This window comes from Pseudonaja textilis, chromosome 2, assembly GCF_049901715.1.
Source record: "Pseudonaja textilis isolate UNSWEBS1 chromosome 2, rPseTex1.2, whole genome shotgun sequence".
NCBI lineage: Eukaryota > Metazoa > Chordata > Lepidosauria > Squamata > Elapidae > Pseudonaja > Pseudonaja textilis.
Window position 1 is genome coordinate 98,854,114 of NC_141991.1, and position 17,774 is coordinate 98,871,887.

Here is a 17,774-nt window from a genome sequence, read left to right on the forward strand (position 1 = left end):
AAGTTGCCAAGGTTGGAGACCTCTGCTTTAGATCCAGTCTTTTGCTTGGAGGGGCGGGGCGAAGGGCAGGCTGACATTTCTCTGAGTGAAGCCCACGTGCCTTTTTGTATTGCTGGGAGTTTGGACCAATGAACTCTTATAAAAAGGCTTCCGTTATTTGGCCCGTCAGTACTTTCCCTAATCCAGGTCTCCAAAGTTGACAACTTTAAGACTTGTGAAGTCCACAAGTCTTAGAGTTGCCAACTTTGGGGACCCCTGCTCTAACCCTTTCCTGGTTTGGTGGATCCGATTTGAAATGCATTTGTAATTTTTATTTTTATTTTCGTCTCTGTTCACCATGCTGGCGCTACTACTGCACTACATTTGAAAGGAATTCCGCGAACATGTTCTTTGCAATGGAGTTTATGGTTCAGGATATAGTGCAGAAAATAGGATGAGGAAATGTCAGGTGATCCCAGCCTTTTTCTAAATAATTTTCTATGTAGCTCAACTGTTTGACACTCCCCCTGCCACCCATCATGTTGAGCTGCAGTAGGAAATGACTTGGATGTGGGTGCTGATTTTTGAAACTACTTTCTGCCCATTTCACTTACATGGTTAGAGAAGCATCTTATTAACTTTGTTATTCATGGAAGATGCCTTATAGTGTGTACAACTATTGGTCAATCCTCCTCTAGTTTTGTTCAAACTGACTAGCAATGGCTCTCCAAAATGCCGGGCAAGAAGTTCTCATGAGACACATCAGTGAATGTGCAAGCTTTGTAAAAAGTACATGTACAGTATCTACAATACAAAATTTGAAAACAGTTTTGTCTCCATCTGTCACTAAATGTAGTTTATCAACTGGTGAGGTAACTAGTGCTTTAACATCGTAAAAGATTGTCACTGACGCTATTGGTATAAAATATAATAAATCTTGTTGGTCAGGCTCTAAGGATTGGGAGGCACCATTCTGTTGGCCTTTCTCTGTGGCCAATGCTAGTTGTGCGGGGGTGCCTCAAGACTTAGATCTTTCTCGCCTCCTATTCAACATCTCAATGGAGCTGTTGGGAGAGGACATCTGGTGGTAAGTTTGGTAAGCTGATAATGCCCAATTTATTTACTCCATGCAGATGAAGTGATGCTGTTCAGGTGCTGTAAAGGCTTGGGTGAAGAGAAACTGGTTGTGACTCAAACTGAGCAAGATGGAGTGGCTTTTGCATTTTGGGTTAGGTTGAAGAGAATTGACATCTCTGACTCTGGATGGGGTAACATGACCTCACACAGTTCTGATATACAGTTCTGATTTGGGAATCCTCCTGGACTCATGGTTCCTGCTGAAGCAGCAGGTGGCAGCCGTGGCCGGGGAGGCTTTGTAAAAATTCATCTTGTGAACCAATGCCCATTCCTGACCCAAACGGCCTTTGCTCATGGTCACTTAGAACAAGGGTTTAATAGTGTGGGAAGAGCCCCCTACCCAGAATAAAATATTCTACAGAATATTAAAAGAGGCAGAATAGAGTATTTCTCCTAAAGGAGAAGAGGAGAAAAATCTCATAACAAAGGCAGAAAGCAGCCCATCTCTCTGCTATAGGAAAACAGCCTCAAGTAGAAGCCTCAAGAGGCTAGACTTTATGAATGGGTATTTTCTATTTCTATTCTTAAACAAAGGGCAGCCAGCAGCTCCAAATAAGCAGCATCATAGGCAAGGAACTGAAACTGACAAAATTAGCTCAGACAAAACACCTAGGATTCGTTTTTCCCCTTTTGCATGTAGAGCCAGTCACAACCCCTACATGACCCTATAGGAATCTGGCAACTGCCATTAAAGGACATATTCTTGCACAGGAACAGGCATCTCAATTACAAAGCCCCCCAAATTGTATAAAAGCCCATCTACTCTCAATCCAAATTTGTCAGCCACCCAGAAACATGCTGTTGTTTCTGGCTACCAAATAAATGGAAACCACCTTTCTAAATGTAGCCTGCCTCCAATTCATTTCTTCCAGATTGGAATGAGAAAACCAGACCATATTTTACTTCCAATAACAGCTCTGAAAGAGTACTACATTTATATTTGTTTCCAAATAAAACAACTTTTACCTTGAAAGAGTAACAGTCCTATGTTGCATTTATGATAAGTTTAAACAAGGGTTTGTTGATATTGTTGGTTGTATCACCAATGAATGTATTACAGATTTTCCACTGCTTCTAACAAAAGGTTTTGTGTAGGTTTTTATTGTTTGTTATTTATGTGCAGGGTTACATTACCTATTCAACAGACTACCTCCAGATGCTGTCAGCCACATCCATTCACTGCTAGCACTATCATTCCTCTGCAGCAGTAGTTGAGGACAGAGCTCAATCTTTAACTGTCCCTCCTGCTTTATTCTATGCCACTCTTGTGACTGTAATGTTATCTGCCAGGTTATTTTGGGACACAAGTGTAGTATTTATAGAAGAGGATTACAGTTCTGATCAAAAAGAACCTCACTGAAAGGAAACAGGAACAGAACAGCTTGGCATGTGCAGTTTATTAGTCAACTTGGTGACTACCATTAATCAGGCATCCCAAGCAGCTACTACATCCATCTGTCAGTCATTAATGAGAGAAATTAGTGGTTCTAATAAAGGAGAATATTTGTAGCTCAGGGTTGACATGAAGTGTCCTTGGTGCTCTCTGAGCTTGCTTGTTTTCTTGCAGAGATTTCATTATCCAAGCTAGGCAACATCATCAGTGATAGTAAGGAGTGCACCTTTGCAGTCAGTTTATATTCTAGTCAAGTGGCTTGCCCTGTCAGTGTTAGTGGGGCATAGTCTTAGAGATTCTTTGGTTGGGCTGTTTGCTGTTGGCTTTTTCGGCAGTTTCTTGATTGGAGTATTGTTTATTTGATTGGATGTTAACCTTGGAGTTAATCCATGCTACTCTAGGTGCTGATAGCTGCTGGAGAAGTGCTTGGGTCATTTTGTTCCCTTTTTGGTTGGTTGTCTCCAGGGAATTCCTAGAAGCCTGGCACTGTGACAAATCAACCACCAATAGACACATAGACACCAACATCTATAGACTATGCAAAAGAGACTATCACCCAGCCCAAAAAGGAACAAAAGACCCAAGCACTTCTCCAACATCAGGCCAACAATCAAGTAAACAATATCCCAATCAAGTAAACAATATCCCAATCAAGAAACTGCCAAAGAAGCAAACAGCCCAACCAAAGAATCTCTAAGACCATCCCCACCAACACTGATAGGCAAATCACTAGAATATAAACTGACAGCAAACTGCACTCCTTACTAGAAGGGATGATATTATCTAGTTTGGGTAATGAAACCTCTGCAAGAAAACAAGCAAGGTCAGAGAGTACCAAGCACACCTCAAATTGGTGGCTATTTTCCCTTTAAGGTGACATTAAATGGGAGGGAATGTCAAGTCAGAAGCAGCCACCGCCAAAAGTTAATGTAGGTGGGACAAATCAAGTTTTTCTGAACTTGTCCTACATTAAAGCAATAAGGACAGCACTTGCCAAGTTAATTATTGAAGTAGAACAGACAAGAGGAGCACAAATTGCTAGCAATAAAGGAATACGTTGCACTATTAAAGCTGAAGCCTGTAATAATAATAAAAAAATGATCATAGACTGAAGGAAAGTACTTGGCTATCTTGATGTGCCTTTGTCTTTTTAAACAATAAAATCTGAGCAGGTGGTCCCATCAACCCTTTACTGATTTGAAAAGCAAAGCAGGATTAAACCTGGTTAATATTTGAATGGAAGAATGTCTGACTCACTAGACTGAGATGGCATAAAAATGTATTATAAGGTGGTAGTATCAAATCACTTCCATAATGCTGCCAAGGAAACTGCCAAAATGCAGTCACTAGAAGTTAAGTTTAACTTGATTTAAAAATGTTTATACAGAGAGAACATTGTTGTTCATGAAAAATACAATTTTAAAAACAATTGAGGTGCAAATTTAGTATTTCATACAGGAACACAGACAAGCAGAAGAGAAACTTGTGTTGCAGCAGTGACAGAAGATGAGATGAAATTATTCTATGTAACTCTTTATAACGTAAGAATATATATTGTTTATAAAGAAAGGCATTGATGCTGGCATTCTTCTCTTATGCAGAGATAAAAATTATAGTATGTGTTATATGGAAATAGGATTAAGGACGGTACATTTATACAATGAATAATTTTTAAACAGTTGGAACTAGAGACAAAAACAGTCTCTTGGTTATCTGGTCTAGGAGAACACCTGATCTTCTGGAGAACTGCTGCTCCACCAGTCAACTATGCCACTATAAACCCTTTCTTATGCCTACCAATCTATTTCTACAAAAGTAGAACAGCCAAATCTTTCTCCTGACTCTGTAATCTATCTTGCTGCTCTAGTATGACTTATATTTTGGTTTCTATTTTTCTTGGACCAATTCCAGAGGTATGATCTTTTTAATCTCTTCTCAAATATTCAATCCATCAATTTCTCAGGTGTTTTCCTACAGTTGTCAGTCAGGCTAAATTAAAATAACATAGGCAAAATAATTTTAACATTAACTATAATATTGCAAAAGAATGGGTGCGTTCTTTTGCAAATCCTGTTCTGCTCGTGGGTGAAAAATCCACAAGCAGAATGGTATTTTTAAAATCATTTTTACCTTGCCTGTTTAATAACAAAAGAACATTTTGATTAAATCCCCAAAGCTTGTTATTCTCCCCCCTCCAGTTTTCTTGGAAGATAAAATTTTAAAGCCTTTTCCTAAGCCACTTGTATCATAGGAAAACACTTTCTGAGATAAAAACATCTTTAAAACTTGAGCTGTTTGTTCAGTGACAGCTAATTACAATATATACTCTGTAATTCACAGGAAAAAGGTATTACAAATATTTTCCTATTATATATTTTTTTCATTCAGAATCTAATAGTTGAAGAACATCAACACTTTACACCAATATGAATTGAAATTCTTATGTGAATATGAAAAGCGCATAAAAGAAAATTATTCTACCATTTCAGTCATAGACAGCAAGCAAAACAAACTGGTTATTGTAATATCTCCTTTGAAGTTAAGAAAACCATGAACAAATAAAAGCATATATTAGTTTATAAAGTTGGGCTATTACTGTTCTCTTCCACCTTTAAGTTTTTTTTTTTATATGACCTCAAATTGTGTTGAAGAATATTTCCAACTTTCTGGACAAATTAGATGAACAAGCAAAAGATTTTAGGGGGCAGGTTACATTGAAAAATGGAAGTTTCCATTAGACTACAAGAATTTGGAAACTGTAATAGGACAGACTATTTCTTTGATTCTCCTATAATAATACCAGTTTTGCAACAGTACATACATATAACAACTCAATAATTTCTTAACTTTGAGTACAACGGTTTAGAAATGTGCTTTTGAACTTTCCAGATTGCAATGTAGGAAACAATTATAGATACCTTAAATAGCTACTCCTACATGAAAGAAAAAGGGCTTAACTCAAAATGCAATGTGGAAACCAATGGCTGACCCATGGCCAGATCCTGTACATATATATTCAGGAAATTCCTGAATATCTATTTAATTGAATAAACATAGTTGCAGTCATCTGCCTATATAATTTGGAATAAAATCAGTAACTATAGTAGCATTTTCTTTCAAGTATACAGATTCAAATTTTCAAAATGGTCTTAGGCAGAAAAACTGGGTAATCGCCATATTATGTTAGTAATATGTAGCTGGAGTATCAAAGCATCATTTTCAGATGAGGCTCTACAAAGTAATTGGTTAATTCCCAACCTCATTAATTCTATTCAAGATTGCTTCCCATCTAGTAGTACCTTATTTCAAACAGGAGGGGTTTCCTCTCCAAGATTTATGTCCCAGCTGGAGTATATTGGAAGGGGGGGAGAGAGGAGGTGGAGAGAACAGGGTCAAAGGAAGAAAGTATCAGATTCTGGGAAAAAGTTAGCATCCTTCATCAGTGCATACTACCCTGTACAAATATCCCAATCCAGAGAGAGAGAAGCTGAAAAGCCAGTATGGTGCAGCGGGGAAGGTGCTGGATCAGAAACCAAGGAGATTTGAGAGTTCCAGGCCTGCTAGGCATGAAAAGTGGCTGAATGAATCACTCACTCTCTCAGAACAACCCACATCATAGGTGATTGTTGTGAGGAAAACAGGAGGCAGGAGAATTAGTTTTCCCCTTTGAGTTTTATATATATAAATGGCAGGATAAAAATATAATAAAAAGAACACCCCTGGTTTTAAAATTATATGAAAATATAGATTTGTTTTAGTAAGGCTGAATCCCAAGTATAATTACTCAGTCTATGAGTAAATTTGCTTACAAATTGACTAATAATCCAAGAAATAATGCATTTGAGTTACTCTAAAACAGGGGTGTCAAATGCAGGGCATCACATGTCGTATCACAACTTTTCCCCCCTTTGTTAAACTGGGCATGGGCATGGTCAACATGTGACTCATCTGGCCCACGGGCTGCGAGTTTGACAGCCCTGTTCTCAGGTAATGGTAAATGCTATTTATTTGGAATTAACATGTGGCTTGATAAACGTTCAGACTGATGTAAAGAAAATTCTCATAGCACCTAATATCATTTTGCAAAAACATACCACTGGCATGTATGAGCCCAAATGTTGAAAGAAGATGGAAGATTTACTGAAGTCCTGTATTGGCAACATGTCTCTGTCAGTTATTTCCTGAAAACTAATACCTCAATGCTGTTTTGTAAATTTTGTATTCCTTGTTCAGCCCAACCACTAATACCTTTTAAGATACCAATCCATATGTATAAATACAAGTTTATATTGGAATTTCAGTACTCCCAACATTCATAAAATTTATTATCTACAATTCGATTGAGTACAAGACAAAGCTACCACTATGAACATTTGAGTCATTATACATTAAGAATAAGCAATACATTGAAACTTTGTCAATGTTTCAGTTTCTGTCAATTCGATACATTACTAAATGCTTTTTCTCACAAAACTTATTTTTACATGTTTCTCCAGCAGCTATTTGCTGCTTGAGTCTTAAGGAAGTAGTAGTATAATAAGGCAGAAAGACCTCCACCCAGTGTGTAATGATTCCTTCACTCACCCTTGTCTTTGCTAATGTAGGTTTCCAGAAAAATATGTCCATTGAATATTTTCAGGTTCCATTGCTTGATCTCCACTATAGGAAGAAGGCATGTACATAAAGAGAAATGAAAGGATAATAAATTGAGCATGAACAAGAATATCAGTATCTGTATCACTTATTGCTTGGAAACTGGGGTAGCAGCAAGGGTTAAACTAATAGCATTAATGCCTGAAATTCTTAATAAACAAAGAAACAATGAAGCAATACTATATTCTGGCAAATGCAGCAGAGGTGATTTGGAGGATTTAAAATGAGACAACTGGAAGACCTGCTTTGAAGGGAATATTTAATGTTTTGTAACACTCTTCATCAGTAGATTTTTGTTGGGCTGCTATAGACTTCATTTTCAGAACATCCATCTAAAATAAGCAGAAACTAAGAAATCCTCCTGATTTCAAACAGAACAATATAAATTAAATTTTTGGAAAGTGCCAGAATGCATTTATTTCTCCTTGAGGCTTTCTGCACAATAACAAGGTTTCTGCTTCTGTCAGAAACTTACACATATAGCCCTAATAGTGTTTTATAACCCACTGTTGCAAATGTTCCCTCTTAAATAAAAGCACTGCAAAATTATTGTGCTGACCAAAGTCTTTTTTGAATATTAAAAGTAAAAAGATAGAAGAATGCTACACTTGCATGGAAGATATTCCAATCATGCAGAATTTAAAACCCAGAATTCTGCTACTGACATTTTCAGACGAGACTAGCTATGGAACTAAAACATTTTCAACTATATACAAAAGTAAATGGGAAAATTTAGAGGTTATTTATCCTTTCAAGGTTTAGCATGGTATAAGCCAATTGACAAAATTTGATTTTGATTATTTACTAAAAAAAGTATACTTCCCTAGTACAAAGCCACTTAAAAATTGTACTGCACAAAATCTAGCTAATACAATGAAAAGTTGGTTAAAAAAGCTATTTTCAAAAACACTTTACAAATAAAGGTTGTTAACTAGGTGAAAGTGAGGTCAATGAGAACCAAAAGCCACGTGCCATGGTGTGTCACAAATACAGGTATGGTTTTAGAAGATTTAATGCAGAGTCTCAAAATGATTCAACCTTCTTTGCAAGTTCACTCATCAGGTGGTTCCATCTTCTCTGAAGGTACAATGTCTTGTGTTTCTTCTGTTTTTTCTTTTTCTTCATGTTCTGGATTCTGCTCAGTAGCAAAACTTTCTTGAGATGTGGTCAAATTCCATTCCTCCATTTGTCCTTGTAGTTCTTCTCCATCACCTTTATTTTCTGCACTTTCATCAGCCACTGGATTTTCCTCAGAAGGATTGTCATCACTTTTACTTTGCTCTTCATTTAGGTTTCCTTCACCTTCAGCTGCTCCTTCCTCAATGATCCCACTTGTTCCTGCCTCACTTTCTTCATGTTCCTCTTTCTCTTCAGGATCATCTGTGAAGGGATTCTCGCCCTACAAAATACGACACTGTACTGAGTTTTGGACATTTTAGTCAGAAATTATCAATGCCCAGAATTACAAAAAGACATGTCTTATACAAATATATAGTTGTGGTATTATTTTTATTAATGCAATGGAAATGACACTTGAAAATAATCAAATGACATAATTCCACTAATGGAACATCCAACAAACAGATCTGTTTTAAGAGATCAACAAAGTTTCTGCTCCAGATTTGGAATACATATTGAATTGGAAGAAAGGAAAACTAAAACTCTTGAATATGTGCTGACATTTTGCATGCTGCTAATATCTTCAAAGCAGATCTGAAACTTAACTTGGGCAATAAGTAGCAGAGTCTTATATGTGCTGTGTATTTAGTGGAGCAGAATGCTTACAACCAATCACTAACTGCCATGTAAGACACTAACTGCTATTTTTCTGGTATGAATTATTTGGATCCTTATACATTTCTATTATTTCTCTATTATTTTGATAATGTTGCCAGAGTGCTGATTCTCTCCAGATTTATTTTGTGAAATGGTCCTTGCAGTTGAGGTCTGAACATAAATAAAAAAAAATGGATAAGGATGAAACTGAATAGACCTATTTTGGAAACCATGACAATCCAACCAAAGCACATCTTGATAATGCTGTTCGGTAAAGTTTCCAAAAGGAGAGAATATGCTATCCATTAATGAGCATTCCAGAGTCAGTCACAATGAAATGGGAACCATATAAATTTAATAAATAAATAAAAATTAATTAGCCAGTACATTTTTTAGTTTTTATTCTTATGAGGTATCATTTTAAAAAAAAATCCATTTTCAGAGGAAAATAAATACAATTGAGAAATACCAAGTACATTTAAATTGAAATGTCAGTAATCCTGAAAACTGGAGCTAAAGGTGAATATAATAACTAGCAATAAAGGAACTTGTTGCACTATTAAAGTGAAACCTGTAATAATAAAAAATGTAACCTAAGAAATAGAAGTCTGAGAATCTGGACTCAGAAACAAAAGCTGGATACAGAAAAAAAACCAAAGAATTTGAGTGCAAGAAGAGAAAATAAGCACACATGTAATACAAACATCAGTAGTATGCTGGGGGGAAAAGTATATCTAAAAGAAAGTCTCAGAAAAAAATGTTTGCTAACCTTTAGATACCTCTCCAATTTTTTACTGATAAGTTTATTGTTAAGAATACTCCTTGCAACTACTAATGATGATTTCTTAGATTGTTCCATCATAGCCTAGAAAACAAAACCAACAACAAACAAAAAAAAAGAAATCATGCATATCATTATTTACAACATGAATGTACATCTTTTTCATTTCAAAGCGACATTCACTTAATGTTAATCATTCATTTAAAGGAGGACAAGGTAAGGGTAGAGGCATAAGTTCAGCTATAACAAAAAGCAAGTACCCTGCATGTGTCGTTCAATTACGTTCCATCATTAATCTTTTTTAGTAAGTTAAAATGACCATCAGAATAAATGTATCTGATATATATTGGACCACTCATAAATATTCTGTTGCTTCAAGATACTCAGAGAAAACAGTGAATTGCAAGCAAAGATATCTATATATTTTGTGTAATAAGAAATGTACAAAATCAAAAGGGAAACTGCATCTTTAATCACAGAAATGAAAATATAGGATGCCACTTGTAACTATATAATAAATTTATACAGAAGAATCTCGTTACACAAAAATAAAAACTAAAATACTAATATATACACTGTAACATTTCTTAATTTTATTTTGAAATGAACAGGCATTTATTACAATTTATATTACTATTTTAGTAATGAATCTGCAATTTTTTGGGCAGTTACTTGGATTGGATTTGACTTTAGACTTGGACTGGACCTCGGTTAGGCTTATTCTGCTTTTTGGTGGTGGGGGGGGGGCTGGTTGAAGACAGGCAGATTGTGTTTGCTCTCTGGCTGTAGATACTGTATTGCCATGCCCACCACACCCATGCTGTGCCTATTCATGGTGGAGCTGCAGGGAACTGCAGGCACTCAAATGCAAGAATGAGCCAGAGATTATATGAGGTTGAAGTCAGCTGAAGCACTGAGGCTTGCTATGAGTATTAGAGTCTGGGGCAGTGGGACACTTGGCAGTAGATGGAGACAGCTGGAGCACATGGACCTGCTGCTGGTTGCCATTGTTGAGCTGTATTGTATTTTCATTTCTTTGCTGCTGCCATCTCTCATCACACGGATCAGATGATGGCATGGGACTTTCCCTCTGTAGAGGCCAACCAGGACTCGGGGGCTTGGTTTATTGGAGAGGCTGGGTGAGTGGGATAGCAGTGTAGTGGCAGACTGCTGTGGACTCCAAACATATACATCATGCAAAGCTTTTTTCTCCAACAGCTGCAAAGAAGATTATTTTCCTCCCCAAATTTGTCAGGTGAGTGTTTTGTCCCTATGCTACCTTTAGGGCGAGAACCTGAAAAGGGTATTGGCTGTGGATATTCTATTATGATGTCTGGAGATTATGAAGATCTACTAGATGGAAAATAACAGTTTCAACTAAACCCTGGCAAGACTGAGTAGCTTTGGGCTTTGTGCCTCTCTGGTTTTGGGACTTTACCATTTTAGTACTAGACAGGTGTGCACTGGACCAAATAGACCCTATTAACAATCTGGGGGTTCTCCTAGATTCATAACTCCTGTTCAAAGAGTTAGTAGCAATTATGACTAGGAAAGCTTTTCCACAAGTTCATATCATGTGCCAGTTACACCTATTCCTACATTCATGGTCACTCGTTCTCTGTCACTTCCCAGTGACTATTGCAATGTACAGTACTCTACCTTGGGCTGCCTCTCTCTGATGAGTATCCGGAAATTTCAGTGAGTGTGAAATGCAGAGGTGGAAGCGGTGATATGTTTCTTTATGAGCTGTATTGGTTGCCAGTTTGTACTGGGTCCAATTAAAAGTGCTGTGTTGACCTTCAAAACATGGGACTAGGTTCTGTGAGGAAGCACCTCTTCCTGATTTAATCTACCTATCAGATCCAGCAGAAAAGGCATGATATGGGTTCCGTTGCCTAAGGAGTTACATTTGGGGGGCTTTAGCAGTGGGCCTTTTCTGCTGTGGTGCCCACAATGTGAAGTCTTCTCTTCCCTGAGGTGAAGTTGGCCTTGTCAATATTGAGCTTCAGGAAGTCCACAGAACTGGGGAACACAGGAGATAGTTAACCAGTGAAGTGACTCCACTATTTTTAACATTCTTTCATCTAAAAGTCTTCGTTTTTTAAAACACTTTTTAATGTATAAACTGTTTTAAGATTTGTTGTATAGCCCCTGGGGTTTCTTGTTTCTGAGATTGGCAGTTATATAAATTGGTTTAATAAATTTTAAAAAATTCACTTACTCTACGGTTGTGGTTATGATCAAGAGATTTCAGATGTTTCTGGATGATTCCATATTGCATTGGGATGAAAAGGTCACAGGCAATGCAGTGAGCAGCCTCCACCTTTTTTACAAAATGTTCCATGCTTATATCTAAGTAAAATAAAGTCCATACATTACATCCTGTAGGAGAATACGCATTACCATAAGATGACATCTGTCTATCAAGGAACCTAGAAACATTGCATCTTCTCTAAGGTTCTGGAAATATCAGCAGATTAATTCAAAAAATAAATTTAATAAATATTGATGGAACTGAATAATAACAAAAGATGGAGACCTATCCATACAAATTAGAAAAAGGAAGGGTGGGAATAGATCTTCATTTTTTAGGATACTGTCACTTGTAAATAAAAATATTTTTCTAAGAAATATCCCTATTCTGTATAATATCCTGAAACTGCTATTATTATTATTATTACGTATTCTTTCCCATGAAGTAGCTATGAAATTATCTTGACATGGGGACAGATCCCAAAGCTGTGTATAAGCCTGGAAAAATTAACTCACTATACCAATTTAAAAAGATGTTTCTATGTGCTCCTGTATGCCATGACTCAAAAGATCTTTGCTAGCGGAATATAGAATTTAGGACCATTATACAAAGAGTATTGAAGCATTTGCTAATCAATACTCTGGCATTTTTATAATAGTTATACAAAAAAGGAACAAGTATATACTTCACTTTATACCTGATTTTAAGAAACTTTCAGATAAAAAATATATATACCTTGTGTTAGATCTTGGTCTTTATAAATCTGTTGTATAACTGCATTAATATCTTCAACTGCTTTACGGCGTTCTTCTGTCTTCTTTGTTTTATTAGTTACATATTCCTGCATTGAAGAAAACTTATGTTAATACTAAAACAAATGCTAGTAAAATTCAGAGTAGGCCTTCTAATGAAATTCCATTCTCAATTCCTCTCCCAATTCCTGCCAAGTTACATTTTCATTTCTTTCTAAGAATTAAAAAGAGCAAAGCAACCATGTTACTTTATGGTGAAAAATACAAGTAAACAATCCTTTTCTGGCATATTTTCTGGCAGTCCACAATTAACTGCTATAAGTGGGACTGCAAACTGTCACTAAGCACTGTGGTTGTAATGTGAAAAAAACCACATGACTGTGCTGAGATATGATGGTAGTTCTTATTGTACTTCTTAAGTGCCACATCATGTAACATTACTCGCAAATGCTTGCTAGCTTCTCTATTGATTTTGCTTATTGGAAACAGGATGCAAAGGTTGTAAGTTGAGATCATGTGACAATGGGATACTGCAACTGTTGTAATTATGGGCTGGTTGCCAAATGCCTGGGTTAAGATCATGTAACTGCATGAGAAATGGCCACAAATCTCTTAGTTCAGTACTGTTATAATTTCAAATGGTCACTGAACAAGGGCTTGTTAAGCAAGGACTGCTACTCCTTGATTTCTTTCAGAGGAAAGTATCATTGATGCTTTTGGAAATATGAATAGAAGGCAAGTTTAAAGAGAGAAAACTCACCTGCAGGAAGTCAGCAGTCTGCTTCGGTAGCTTGGTTCCAACAAATGTAAAATGCTCTTTATGAAATTTGCTTTCCAAATGATTGGTCATCTCATCTTCATAGAAAGTGCGATACTTGCACAATGAACATACAAATTGAATTCTGTAAAGAAATAGCAAATAAAATAATTATTTAAAGATTTGCTTTTTTTGAACAGTATATTCATTGGGAACTTATCTTGAATTTAGGAAGAGAAGCTGATGTATTTTAGATATATACCATCTTTTCCAGCACAAAAAGAATCTTCACATGTTGTGTTTTATAAAACCATTCTGAAGTCTTATAATTTTGCTCTCTGTAAATCACCTGTCCCTAAACATAACTTGAGAATTACTGGGACTACCAGCACCCTAATCTTAAATTTGCTTATTTTTCCTCTATATAACTGCTCAAAATTCCAGTAACAAAAAAACTCAATGCAAGGCAGAATTATGAAAAAATATTGGTTTCTTTCTACTATAACTTTTCTCTTTTACTATTCTTCCTAATCCTAACTCAAAAATAAGACATCAAGTCAACTTTCATCAAGTCAACTTTCATCAAGTCAACTTTCCTTATGTTAACAGTTTGGATGTTTTACAAAACCAAAACATGTAAATATAATGAAATAATCAAATCTGAAAGAGAAAAGACCACCACACAAAAATGGACAATCTAAATACTAGCAAAGAGCGCTGGTTAGAATGCAGTTTTACAGGCAAACTCTGCCCACAGCCTGGAGTTCGATAACGATACAGCTCAAGGCTGATACAACCTTCTATCCTTCTGAGGTCAGTAAAATGAGGACCCAGATTGTTGGGGGAAATATGCTGACAACTGTAAACTGCCTAGAAAGTGCTGTAAAGCACTGCGGAGCAGTATATTAGTCTTAAGTATTATTGCTATTGAGTCAAGCCTTCCCACAGAAACAGCTTACCTTTCTACCATACGATCACGGTATCGTTTTTTTTGCCTCTCTTGAGTTTTCTTCCCAGCCTGCAATTTGCGCTTAATTTGGCTGATTTCTTCTTGAATTGTCAGAGCACCTAAATATATATATACAGACAAACACAATACAGAAGCCTGATGATGGCAGATGAGATTCTGCCGGAACGTTGCTACAACTTTAAAAGCACAACTATAATGACGTGGGAAAATACCCAAACAAAGCTGAATACCATGTATATATACACATACACATAATTATTTCTATACACATACATATTAAAATAATATCTATTGCTTTAAATACAAAATCAGTTATTTATAACAACTTTAAAGAAGCATATGAACATATTTACTCTGCAACCTTTGGAATGATATTCTTATTTGCTATACAAATTAGAACTAGGTGTGTTTAGAAACTATGAAACTAATTTCTTTTGGTCATAAAATGTAGCTAATACATCTTACAATTTGTTCAGTAAAGATTGATTACAAGTGCTATGTTGTTGAATATGTTGATCAGGAGTTAGACATTATCTTACAATAGGATTGTTTTACCATCATCAAATTTTGGGCTCACATCCCCACATGCCTTCAGACAATGTTATTTATATCAAGGATGCAAAATTATTTCATAGTTATATCTATAATCTCAATTTTGAAATGTAGTAAGACATCAAAAATTAGAATTTCTGTGTGTGAGGCGGCCAAGAGGTATTAACACACAAAATATGAATTTACATCTGATTGCAACAGTAAATTACCAATAATGTACTATTTCCAAGCCTTTTAATTTCATATCATATATGGTCAAATGACTTCATTTGTAAATTCAGATGATATACTATTATGTATACTACTGTCTGAATATTTTTATGTATAATTATGTCTTACAAGTTTTCTCTTTATAAATGTTAGAATAAACATAACTGAAACTGGTAAACTTATTTTAATCTTTTTTCTGCTTTAATGTTTTATTCTGTAACCTGGCCAGAGTTGTTGGATATAAGATGGGTGGCAAATAAATTCTGCAAATAAACAAACAAACAATGGTACTGCACAAAAAGTAATAGCTAATAGCTATCCTAATAGCTTTAAGTACAAAACTGAATTATAGTTCAAACTAATCTTGGATTTGATCACACATACAAGCTGTAAACAGAGGTCTTCTCCATCTGCTGTCCTCTAGATCAGGGTCCTCAACCCCTGGGCCACAACCTACTACCAGGCAATGAGCTATTCAGAACCAGACTGCTCAAAGCACAAATGGAGCTGTGCATGCGCACATCCATTTGCCCCCACTCTTGCGGAATGATCCCCCTAAGTCTGCAAAGCTGGAAAGATTGGGGAACTCTGCTCTAGATATGTTGAATAACTGTTCCCATGCAATTACAGAAGTAGTTAAACATATGTCGATTGCACCATGTTGGGGAACATTAAATAAGCCCGAAGACTGCACAATTTCCCTGAAGGACTTGCTGATTACATGTAGTGTGATTCCATTCTGGTTGGCATTTTTGTGATCAATATATATGTTTTGATAACTCAGTTGAAGTTATTTCCTTACTACTTAAATAGAAATTCAGTGGATAATCATCCTAAAATATTTTACCCAAAGACAGATTACTCAGTATGAAAATACTGAGTAAACATTGATCTTTTAGTGGATTTACAATGTTGATAAAATGGCCATGCTAAAACTAACGAATAGAAACATTCAAGTTTGTGCAACAAATCAATGGAGAATTGAATTGGAAGAAAAATAAAATTTAAGTAACAATATTGAGGGATAAGAGTAACAAGAAGACAAATTCAATAACAAGTTAAAATCCCTACTGGAGATTTCCAATAGGAAATTTACCAGCAAACTAGCAAGAAACTATATTGCTTGGAGACAGGCAATGTCCCATTTTAACAAGCTGGACCAGAATTATAAAGATGGAAGGAATGTGAGGCATTCATAAGCAGAAGAGACAATTCCTATGTAGGCTTCTAATATTCTTCCCATGAAATAAGTTCTGTGTGGTAACTATCTTCTTTACCGGTAACAGTACACAAAAGTAATCATTTGACTTAGGTGGAAAGTTCCTCAGAATGCTAATGAAGGAATCTGGAATCTGCTACTTCCTGCTCAAAACAGACCAATCCAGTCCTCATCTTCACAGTGTGACAACAGTAACTACTGATATTAAAAACAATCCTATCCAATTATTCCATTATTATTCTCATGACACATTATTTATAATTTGAATAAATAAAATTAATTTAGCTAATTAAAAGTATCTAAGCTAATTAAAGAACATTAACTGATTAAAGTGATGATAAGATACATTGGCCTTTAAAAGTCAAAGGGTATTTTCCCCCCTCTGACACTTGTAAAATGAAGGAGGTTCGGAGTCTAATTAGTTTATTGATTAATTATTAATCTATTGCTGAGATTGCAGTGATTTTTGGAATGAAAAGTTCAAAACAGTATATTACCATTATGAAAGAATAAAATTTGTTTTAGGGAAATATTAAGCGTTAACATTTTCCAATACATTTTGCAACTCTACTAATTTACCAGTAAGCATTTTGATCATGATGAATTTACGTACAAGTACTAAGATGACAATTTATTTTTCTTAAAACAGATTATGGCCTAATCTGTAAGTAAGCTCGGCATTAAAGATAAATGAAATACTTCAATTTGTAGTAAAACAGGTATTAATTTTTACAATCTCAGTTCTTGCTAACACACAAATCTATGCATATTTATACTTGCCTTTCTCTGATTCTTCTTTTCTTTCTTCATCTTCAGCACCATCGCCCTCTCCCTCCTGAAATTATAATAAAGAACAATGAAGAATGGGGCTTACAGTCAAGGTCACAACAGATCAAGTAATCAGAAGTACTGTTAGCTATCAAGATGGTTTAGAGTGAAACAAAAATGCTACTAGGCTAATTAATAAAGTACAATTGCACATATTAATATTAGCAATAATTAATAATTTATTTGCAGACAACGAACCCTAAGAAATATATAATGTTCAAAATTTCAGAATTCTATACAATCCTTATGATTTCAATGGTTTTAGGAAATATCTCTATAATTACTCTGAGACAATGATTATTTAAAATAAAATCAGAAGTAGCATTTGCTCTGAATTTGGAGAGCAACCTAACTTAAATCTGTGCAATTTCAGATAAAACAATTGCTATGTTAAGGAACCTCCTAGATACTGTATATGCAGACTCAGATATAATATGGGAAAATGGAAGTATGCCAAGTGGTCTTTCACTTTTGATGTACACCATCCAACTCTGGCTCTGACAGAAATCTATG

At 35.6% G+C, this 17,774-nt stretch overlaps 1 protein-coding gene across 4 annotated transcripts in view; it reads right to left on the reverse strand.

Moving 5' to 3' along the window:
* Nucleotides 1–6,806: 6,806 nt before the first annotated feature.
* Nucleotides 6,807–17,774, reverse strand: part of AKAP8L (A-kinase anchoring protein 8 like) — a 31,495-nt gene continuing 20,527 nt past the window's right edge. For 3 of the 4 annotated variants that reach the window (XM_026696225.2, XM_026696223.2, XM_087924699.1), the window contains 7 exons: nucleotides 17,214–17,268; nucleotides 14,442–14,550; nucleotides 13,486–13,627; nucleotides 12,709–12,814; nucleotides 11,941–12,071; nucleotides 9,708–9,803; nucleotides 6,807–8,561 (listed from right to left, as the gene is read on the reverse strand). In XM_026696225.2, coding sequence (XP_026552010.2) covers nucleotides 8,214–8,561; nucleotides 9,708–9,803; nucleotides 11,941–12,071; nucleotides 12,709–12,814; nucleotides 13,486–13,627; nucleotides 14,442–14,550; nucleotides 17,214–17,268 — 987 coding nt within the window. In that variant the 3' untranslated portion in view covers nucleotides 6,807–8,213. The remainder of the gene's footprint in view (nucleotides 8,562–9,707; nucleotides 9,804–11,940; nucleotides 12,072–12,708; nucleotides 12,815–13,485; nucleotides 13,628–14,441; nucleotides 14,551–17,213; nucleotides 17,269–17,774) is intronic. The other variant, XM_087924698.1, reaches the window with a different exon arrangement.